The sequence below is a fragment of the Sciurus vulgaris genome (genome assembly GCF_902686455.1).
Source record: "Sciurus vulgaris genome assembly, chromosome: 1".
Classification (NCBI taxonomy): domain Eukaryota; kingdom Metazoa; phylum Chordata; class Mammalia; order Rodentia; family Sciuridae; genus Sciurus; species Sciurus vulgaris.
The window spans coordinates 89,676,248-89,687,185 of NC_136461.1; the positions used below are offsets into that span (position 1 = coordinate 89,676,248).

A 10,938-nucleotide genomic window follows, 5' to 3' on the forward strand; every position below is an offset into this window, starting at 1 on the left:
AATGCAAACATCTAGAAAAGTGAATAAAAAATTTTAGTATTAAAGAAGCTATAATACAAAAGAAATCACATACAAAGCAAGAGAAAATGATAATTACACAAAAAAGGAGCAAAAGATATCAAAAAGTAATCCTCAAAATAAAAATCATCAAAAGTCATGTAAAAAGATGCTTATCTTCCCTGTAAATCTAAGAAATATAATTTAAAACAAGTACTACCTTGATACCTATCAGGTTGCAAATAAGAAGGTTAATAATAACATTCCTCAAGATTCATAATTATAAATTACATATTATATTTATAAATTATAAATTAAATATATTTATAATTCATATTTATAAGTTACATATTATTTACACATGCAAAGTTCAGAAAATCACATCAAAATGTTTATAAATTATCTTTTAGTACAACTTTGAAAGATAAACTTTCAATTTTTATATAGTTCATAATGCTTGAACAATTTAAAGCCTTTATTACTTTTATAATTAACAAAATAAACAGCAATGAAAAATTATTTTTCCAGTTACCTTCAATATTCTTACCTGTAAAGCTTTTTCCTTCTCATTTGTCAGTTCCTGAGAATGCTTATTTGTCAATGATGCTGTGTGTGACTCCCATTCATTCCGTAACTTGTCTAATTCTTGTATTTTTTCTGATAATGTCTATATTAGAAGTTGGTACAAAATATTAAGATAGTCTCCTGAATATTTTACACTTCTGATTAGCACACAACAATACTTACAAGGATATTAAAGAAAGTGAAATCTCAGCTTGTCAAGACATAGTCAAACCTTTTCCTACCCAAATGTTTTAAATTTGAGGGAATCAAGATTAGAATAAAAGGAATTTTAGAGCTCAAATGGTCCAAGGTTGAGCTTAATTATCTCTAATTAAGCTTTAATTATATCTAGCACTTAGCCTAGCATAGTGGCACACTCTTATAATTCCAGCTAGGGAAAACTTGAAAAAAGAGGAACTGAAAGTTCAAGACCAGACTTGGCAACTTAGCAAACCCTGTCTTAAAATAAAAATCAAAAGGGCATACAGTGCCCCTGGGATTAATGCCCAGAATTAAAAAAATATATAAAATAAAATAATTATGTCTAGCTCAAATCCCCTCCTCTGGTATTAAGAAGTAAAGCAACCTAGGTAGAATACTCAGTCATAAGGAGGAGTCCATTTCTTATACATATAATGCAGTAGCATGATCCCCAGTATTTTCTGCCTGAAGCCATGCAGCTTATCAGACACTCTGGCCCTCAATTTTAAGGACCAATGACAAAAATGCAGTAGCTATGACTGAAATGAGACAAAGCCCAGCTGAGGAATTAATTCTAACCATTAGGGAAGGAAATTCTAGAACACAGGAACTGAAAAGCCATTTTAAGTCAAAGAAATGAGGTGAATAAAAGGGAAGAAAAGAACTAATATATGATAGAAACTAAACATTATTTCATGAAGACTTAGAAAATGTGTCATATTGGGTATGACAAGGTTTGGGTGGGATTAGTAAAGGAGAAAGCATGATATTAAGGAAATTAGTAGGGGAAAGGTAGTAAAAAGCAGAGGTTAATTCAATGGTAAAGTACTTTGAAAGAAAATACAAAGCACAGGCTGGGGATATAGCTCAGTTTGTAGAATGCTTGCCTTGCAAGCACAAGGCCCTGGGTTAGGTAGGCCCTGGGTTCAATTCCCAGCATGGGGGTGGGGGGAAAGAAAAGACAAAGCATGTCTGACTAATTTACAAAGACAAAATGAAGTTTGAATTACCTTTTGTGTGAAGTTCAGTTGCCTAGTAACATCATCTAGTGATTGTGTCAATGATAATATTTCTTCCTATTTATAAGAATAAAATATGCAGTTTATCATTTAATCCAATTATCTGTATCCATGTTACTCAAAGTACAGTGAAATACAGCAATGGCATCATCCTAAGAACTTGTTAGATATGCAAAATCTCAGATCTTCTAAATCAGAATCTGCATTTCAACAAGATCCCCAGGTGATCTATGTACCATTAATAGTAGAAATGCACCGATCTACAGCATTTAATGGAAAAAATGTTCTAAAAATTCTCAATTGGCAACACCATGATTTTTCTTGTACCATATATCTTACTACTTTTTTTTTAATATTCAAGACACTTTCATGTATTTAATCTCATTTAAGATGAGCTACATAGAGTAAATATTCTCAGATATGCCAGCTGATGAAATCATAACAAGTGTTTAGGTAGCCTGCCTAAGATCATAGAACATTAGTAAAAATTCTGGCACCTAAGTTTCTCAATTTCTGGTGTAGTTCTATACTTGCTATACCTTGACTAAATGAAAAACAACAAACTAAGTTCATTACATGCAATAAGCTTTTATTCAGAAAACAAAAAATAAGGGCAATGCAGTTCTTTGGTGATTTATCAAAATACTTTGAAAACTAGTTTAAAAGACTAACTTAAACTTACCTTACTACATTTCAAACAACCTGCTAGGAATTTCTTTATCTCCACATCATTTCCAGGTAAAAGTTTTAGTGAGAGATGTGTAAGATGCTTAAAAGGATTTGTCTCTATCACATTTAAAAATGCAGGTGAATTATCCAAAATAGCTGCTGGAGAAACTAACTGCAGCAAAAACCTTTGAAAAGAAAATGTCACATTATAACAAACTAACGAGACAGTAAAGCTCCTCTACTTAGAAAGACCAGGAAAGGGGGCACACTGAAATCACAGGGGCTAATGTAAAAAGACTCCCACTGGTAAAACAAATTGGGGCAATGGGGGTGAGAAAAGTTGACTGAAACACAGTAAATATATAAAAGTCCTTGAGTTCAAAATAAGAAGATAGAAAGTAAAAATTAAAAACAAAAATTCATTGAATGTCACAGAACTAACCAGTTTACCAGCTCCTATTTATGAAAGCTGATAATTTAAAAGTATGAATTAAGCATTTATCCTTTCCTGTATGAACTTGTAGAGTAATCAAATAGCCCTACTTGATAAGGCAAAATTGATAGAAGAATTATACCAACATGGAAAGAATGATTTAGATAAGTATCATTTTGTTGTTCCTATTAGAATGACTCAAAAAATCATCAATTGATGAATCCAATAAAAGGTTGATGGTGAATGGCTTAGGCATTAGCACCACACAAATATGAACACATACACACAAAATCTTATACTTCTCCTTTTTCCAAGATCAATAAAAAAGAAATACTTGATGCTGTGAAGTATTTTAGATAACTTTAGTGGTTTTGTCAAAACATGAAAATTAAGGGTTAAATACTTCTGATTTTAATCAAGAGTCCTTAAAGTTTGAAATTTAATGGAGCCCTACTCCCAGTTTTAAAAACAAATGGGTACTTATAATTCATGGGAAATATTTTGCCATCAGCTTGTCTTTCAAAGAAGTCTATTTTAAAATAAGTTTAATAATGTAGTACTCTCATGCAACTTACCTTGGAATTTCTTTAACATGTTCTTGAGTACATTGCTGAAGGAGATCTATAAATTTTTGTGGGAAAGCTAAGAAGTCTACCAGAAGACCTTGCTGGAATTTTAAACTATATAAGAAACAGAAAAAAAAATTTTTTTAATGTAATTACTATCTTTAATTATAATAAATACCCTAGAGCATTTTTGTTTTACTAAACACCTATTATAACCAAGAACTAAGCTAGGGAATTTTGTATTTTATAGAATTTACTTAATGAAAAGAAAAAGTCAAGAAACAGTAAAAGCTACAAATTTCTGTATATGCAGACTTCTGATAATCTATGAATATTTATTTCCAAAGATATCCTTAAATAAGTATATGACAAAAAATCCAGTATTCCCAGAATAACTAAAGTTCTGAATAGGTATGTGTTTCAAACAGAATAGGACCAATATGTTCATAAAACTGAAAAACTTATTCCTTGTTTTAAATATAACAGAAAAAAAATTTACTTACCTTTGAAAATCTTCCTCAGATATAATAAGATTATACAGAAAAAATGGGTCTGTATCATCAGTCAGACGAATAACCAAATCCTAAAAAGAAGATTTTTTTTTAAATGTTTTCAGATCTTTCTTCTTGAAAGAAAAAAATGATACAGTAACATCAACATATCACCGTAATTCTTCAGATAGCTTTGTTTTCTAGTGCTGTGTATTTTTTATTGTTCTTTAGAGACTTAGAATCTTAAACAGGAGTAGCTAGTATGCTACTTGAAAGCTTTAAGGGGGTCTGTAAAAGTAAATTAAATGCTAGGAATTGAAAATTCAGGAATATCATCCTACCAGAGGCATAGGGAAATTTAAATTAATCTTTGCTGTACTACAGTTTAATAGCAAAAATATTCTTTACCACTGAACATACTACATTTAATTATATTTTGTTTCCCTTAAATTGACTAATCTGGTACTTCATAAGCAATAAGTGTATCAACAAAGCAGAGGAACAATCATCTACCCAAGAAAAGGAAGGAGGAGTTTTGTGGCTCAGGTAAAAGTTAGGCATCAGGTGACACATTGCCAGGGCTTCTTATTAAGGATCTATTCTCTCCTACTCCAGGTGGCTACAGACAAGGAAACCCATCTGTCTTCATTTTTCTAATGAAGTGTGCTCCTTTCATAAAGACCACTTCCCAGGTATCAAATTTACAGTATGGCAGAGCATTATAGCAGCTAATGCTAACAGAAAAGGACACCAAAATTGTGTATGCACAGAAAACATGGTGTAACTACAAGATGAGCAAGGACTAATAAAGAACTAAGCACTGAGGTTAAGAATAAGTTTGAAGTAAAATCTACTCATAACTACCAAGGAACTGCTAGGTCCTAGAAAAATCTAAGCCGTTTATAAGTAGAGCTAGAAAAATGAAGAGATTCAGCAGGCATAAGGAATTACATACCCAAAGAGCAATCAATATATAATCTCCACTCTGGAAAATTAACCATTCAGGTATTTGCTCTGCCTCAGAATGCCCCATTGTTAAGCAGCTTCTACTGAAGTACTTCTTGAAATTCACCCCAAGATGATATTAAAGGAATCAAAAACCACTACTACTAACTAATACTACTTAGGTCCTTACATATGTTCAGGGAAAGCTATAACAGAGAAAACAAAGGCTGTATTTCTTAGCCCTCTGGTCTATACTATACACTTACTCTGTTAATGATTTATACTTCTTGAAGATCAGATAGAAACAATATTCCAAACGCCTCTCTTCAAAAACTAAATATTCAAGAGTATCTCTTTAGTATTTTATTTTGTTCGCACATTTACAGCATAAAATGCCAATTCTTTAAAGCAGCAGGACATTTGCAACTTTTGCAACTTTTAAATGTTCTGGGCAAACCTACGGAGATTGTTACCACAACCCCTAATTCTTCATGTATGTTTCAGAAACATATAGTATAATTATTTTCTAATTGTCTCAATAGATTTCACCATCTTAAGACTGGCAAGTTACAAAATGGCCCAAAATTAAAAAGCAAGATCTATAACTGAAGACCTTTCATTCTTGAAAAAGCAAAATAATTATCTATGATATACAGAAATTATATTTTGAAAAGCAAATACTAACCTTTCTGTGAACTGGATTAGAAACTGATTGTAGTTCAATGCTCACTCTAACACTTACTCTCCTATATGAAAAGACAATGTCCAACTATTTTAGAAACATTCAGATGAAAAGAATTATCACTATCATTTGTACTAACTGCTTTCAAGTCTTAAAAGTCACAAGACTTTTCACCAGTGTTCTCTAAATTATAACCAGATTTATTTTTTTTACTTATTTTGCTGTGCTGGGGATTAAACCCATTGCCTTGAGCATGCCAAGCAAGAACTCTACCTCTAAACCACATCCCCAGTCCAATAAACAGATTTTTAGAAAGCACTCTGGATTTAAAGTTTGTTATTGCTGTTCTACTTCTAGGTAACCTAGTAGCTTTAAAGCTGAATTTTTCTCACCTGCAACATGGGGGACAGGATTAAACGGGATAAATATAGAGTGCCAGGTACCACTCTGGTATATAAACATACAGCCTGATTCTAAAACACCATCTACTGAAAGACAAACCATCAATTTAGTAACAACTTTTTTCATTAAGAAAAAAATAGGATTTCAAATGATCAAGTTGATTTATGAAAGACTGCATTTTAAAAACTTAAAATGTTTTTGAAATTTAAAATGTGTGCAGTAGCACACACCTGTAATCCCAGATACTAGGGAGGCTGAGGCAGGAGGATCACAAATTCAGAGCCAGCCTCAGCCAAAAAAAAAAAAAAAAGAACCAGGGATATGGCTTAGTGGTAAAACATTAGAATGAAAGATGACATTCTCTCTATTCATCTGCATACATAAAACATATTTTTTAGACACACAAATCCAAGTCTTTTCCATACTCTGCTACTTACCTACTACAGAAATAAAAAGTATAAATATAGCAATCAAATATTAATCAGAAAACTTGGAAATGGTTAAGATTCAACTGTTTGGATATTTTATGCTCTGATAGGTAACTTTATATTCCTTGAAAATGTGTCATTTTGTTAAATATTTTATTGAACATATGATTAGATGCTAAATCTTAGTTTATATGAGGAAATTAAATGTTACCATACTTATAACTGTTATCTGAAAAGTAATGCACCACTGGTCTATACCACAAAGACAGGAAGACCTTTAAAACAAGAGACTATGGTGTTTCTATTTTTCTAGCATTCTAGAACAATGTATGTGAAACAGATTAGAATACTACTTCAATTTCACTTACATTAAGCTTTCCTGAAAGGAAAAAAAACTCCAATTTCCTAATTTGTAAGATAAGCAGATTCAATTAGATGGTTTGTAAGGGTCTTTTTAGTTCTACAATGTCTTGTTTGTTTTTCATCTTTTAAAGTTTTTTCAAGAAAATACTCCCATAGTGATATGAACTACTGACCACTTTTTATGCTTTACAGCTTTACAGTTTTAGAGCCCTGTCAGACTTCATAAATTTGTAAGGAAAAAAAAAAAAATTCAAGAAACATCTATTTAACAAAATGTCCTTTACATGACAATTTACCAATAATATTGTTGCATATATTCAAAATGCCTATATGCATTAGATCTTGGGAGGAAGACAGAGGCAAGGCCCATAAATTAAACATTCTCCATGTTTACTTCAATAATACCCATAAAAATATCTTATAGAGCCAGTACAATGGTGCATGCCTGTAATCCCAGTGACTCAAGAGGCTGAGGCAGGAGGATAGCAAGTTTGAAGACGGCCTGAGCAACTCAGCAAGACCCTAAGCAACTTAGTAAGATCCTGTCTCAAAATAAAAGATAAAAAATGGGCTGTGGATGTGGTTCAGTAGTAAAGTGCCTCTGGGTCCCATTCCCAGTACAAATTTAAAAAAAAGAAAATCTTGTAGAAAAATCTGAGCTTTCAGGGGTATCTATCTGAAATCAAAAATCTTATTTTCTCTATTATAATGGTTAATAACATAAGACCTATATAAAACAAATCAATAAAATCTCAATAGAAAATATCTCTCATTGCAGTATGTGTCAGATTCTGAACACTATCAATCTATATAACATTCTCCAGGTAGTAGATTTGAACAGATGTCCTTTTATTTTAAAAAGTATCTTAAACATCAGACACTAGACAAACTGGAAGCTGTGACCTTAACCTCTCAATTCAAACAAATGAAAGCTACTGTAAGCCAGCTACGATGCCCGGTGCTAGGGATACAAACAGAAATAAATATGGTCCATGTCCTCAAATTGAAGTCAGATTAAATCACTTTTCCATAGATTTGCTTCTGATCATATTTTGTGGCTTCAAGAGAAGGGAAAAGTTACTAATACCGAGTACCTGCCGGATAATTTACATGAATTAACTTATTTAACAATAATAATCTTATCTACTTTAACAAATATTTTAAACTATTCTAAAAAATATTTTACGGAAGAACTCAAGGCACACTGCAAAGCGCAAATTAGAACTCAGATGTCTCACCTACACCATGCTAATAAATGAATAATTACTTTCAACTTAGGCAACTTATAATGATCCTTATAATGAAAGAATTTAACATACACCCTGGAGGTTATGAAAGAAAAAGCATTTGAGGTAGAGAAAATAGCAAGAATAAAGTATGGTATAAAGAGAGTATCAGATACATTCAGAGAATAACAATAATTCTTGTATAACTAGCATACTACAGAGTGGAGTTTAGGAAAGAAAACTGGAAAAGCAGGTCAGTATCAAATCATGGACTTCAAAACTTGACATCACGTTCCTCCAGAGTTCCCTGATCATTACTTACCTCTAACCTTAACTGAATTTCCTTCTTCTCTGTGACTTTATTATATATTACTTTGTCATTAATCACACCATATTAATAAAGTTTAATGAATGTTTATTATACTCTAGGCACTGTTCTAAGAACTTTATATGTAATAACTCATTTCATTCTCATAATAATCCTATGAGGTAGGTACTGTTATCATGAATTTAAAGATCAGACACAGAGAAGTTAAATAAATTGTAGGAGATCAGAAGACAGGCCTAGCATATGTAAGGCCCTAGGTTCACACACACCCCCATGCACAAATACACAAACACAAAATATCACAAAAAAGTAAATAACTAAAAACAAATTGCATAAGATCAAACAGTGAATATGTAGCCAAACTGGGATTTAAACCAAGGCAATCTGGCTCCAGAGGCCATACTCTAACTTGTGCTAGGCTGCTGTCTCTCTGAAGGAAACCTTTTGATTTCCCCTTTTGAAGTGCAAGATCCTTGAGGGCCATAACAATAACTGATCTTTTCGTCTAAGGAGTGAAGGAAAAGGGAGCATTCCTATCCTCAGCACCTAGGACAGTTCCTGGTACATAGTAGGCAATTACAACTATTTGTTGAGTTGGTGGAGTTGTTCTTCCTATAGGTAAGGAATAGTAAATTATTCTGTAAAGTGCCAGAGTGTAAATATTTTAGGCTTTTAGGCTTTTCAGGTTATAGGGCCTCTGTCTCGATTACTCATTTCTTTCTTTACTTCCCTGTTGCTCCCCGCTCTCCATCCCACCAATGCTGTGGATAGAACTCAAAGACCCACAAATGTGAGGCTACTGCTCTACCACTGAGAAATATCCCCAATTATCCCCCTGCAAAAAAAGACACCATAGTACAATTATTCATTTCTACCTTTGTGCAAAAAGCAGCCATAGACAATTTGTAAGCAAATAAACATGGCTATGTTCCAGTAGGTTTCATTTACAGTGGGCCATCTGTTCCACTGACTATAGTTTGCTGAACCATGCTACAGAGGGTGGAATGTATGAAAGGTTACTAGCAAGAAAAATGAAAAGGCTGAAACTATGTTTTAAGATGATAAACTGTGATGACAATGTAGAGATGAAGAAGTGCCAAGAATTTCAATATTGGAATAAGAAGTGATGATTCCTTACTCTTTGTATAATCATTGTAGAACAGTGTTGCTCTATTAGATATAATGCAGGCCATGTATGCAATAATAAATTTTCTAGAAATCACATTTTTTAAAAGTTTGAAAAAGCAGGCAAATTAATTTTAGGAATGCATTTTATCTAGCCAGATATATTCCAAATATTGCCATTTTAACAAATAATCAAAATGAAAACTGACGAAGTTCACATTCTTTTTTTCCCACACAGCATGTCTTCAAAATCCAGTGTACTTTCACAAAGCACATCAGTTTATATTGGCCCCATTTCAAATGTTCATAACCAAAATGTGGCTAGTGGCTACCACACTAGACACAACTAGAGAAGAGAATAACCAACTAGAGATTAGAGCTCAGTGGTAAAGCATGTGCTTATTAACATGAGCAAGGGTCTGGATTCCAATCTCAAAATAAAACAACAACAACAAAAGACAACAATGACAAAGAATGACCAACCAAAAAAAACCCTACAGATCTCCCATAGGCAGCTTCTGGTTTTGGTACCATCTCCTGTCTGGCTTGCCGACTCATTTCGGATCCAATTCTTAGTTATGTACTACAGTTTAACATTATTGGCAACTCAACAAATTAATGTAGCTTTATGCTACATTTCAACACTGCTTAGTTTTTAACATACATTTTCACACTTGATCCTCATTACAACTATGTGGGTAGGTACGTTCTATCAATTTCACACATGAGGAAGCAATATTCACAGAAGCTAAGAGACAGTCAGTGAGCGGCGGAACAAAGAAAAAAAATTGGATCTCCTGACTTCTAGTCAAATCTATTTAAGGTCTAATAGCACCACTTCCTTAGTCGACGTTGCAATTTTGCATTTAATTGCGAGGCTGGCCTTTACTTCCTCTACTGGACTGTAAGCTTCACGAAGACCAATGCATGCCCAGTTCTCTGCCAGGTGTTGAGGAGGCAGCATTTCTTGAGTGAATTAACTGAGTTGCTGATTTTTTTCTTTCTTTCTTGGTTAACTAAAAGTAATTTTATAAGTAATTGAAGACCGCTGAAATTCTTTCTTTCTAGTTGAATTTTAAAATGTGGTCCCAGTATACTTCAAAGGAGAATGGAAACCTGGCTGGAGGCCAAGGCCTGAGTCCTAGTGCTGATCCAGCCACGAGCTCACCGTGAGCCCTGGTGTAAATTAATTTCTCTGAGCCAGACCTCTCACCTGCCAAAAAGGAATACTAGACCTATCATCTTCACGGTGCCATTCAGAAGCTAGGATTTTTGGCATACTCTGAGTCGGCTTCCCATTTCCTCATCCCTTTCCTTCCGCCCCTCTGTAACTGTCGACTCGGTGTGAGAGGAAACCATGAGGTCCCCGCTGTGTTCCCTCCCCGCGTCCTAGGGGCCAGTCCGACACCCAGACGCAAGCCGGTGACCACCGGCCGAGGCCGCCATTTTCCCCATTGGCCCGACCCCAACCGCCACCCGCCGGCACCGGGTGACGCGGA

General features: G+C 33.8%; 1 protein-coding gene across 1 annotated transcript in view; it reads right to left on the reverse strand.

Annotated features, from left to right (window-relative positions):
• SASS6 (SAS-6 centriolar assembly protein) overlaps nt 1-10,938 on the reverse strand; it is a 35,987-nt gene that overhangs the window by 24,756 nt on the left and 293 nt on the right. Inside the window, exons 2-7 of the mRNA XM_079110696.1 lie at nt 5,571-5,631; nt 3,953-4,032; nt 3,459-3,563; nt 2,464-2,635; nt 1,773-1,838; nt 545-664 (exon numbers count right to left, since the gene is read on the reverse strand). Of these exons, the coding sequence (XP_078966822.1) occupies nt 545-664; nt 1,773-1,838; nt 2,464-2,635; nt 3,459-3,563; nt 3,953-4,032; nt 5,571-5,631 (604 nt within the window). The remainder of the gene's footprint in view (nt 1-544; nt 665-1,772; nt 1,839-2,463; nt 2,636-3,458; nt 3,564-3,952; nt 4,033-5,570; nt 5,632-10,938) is intronic.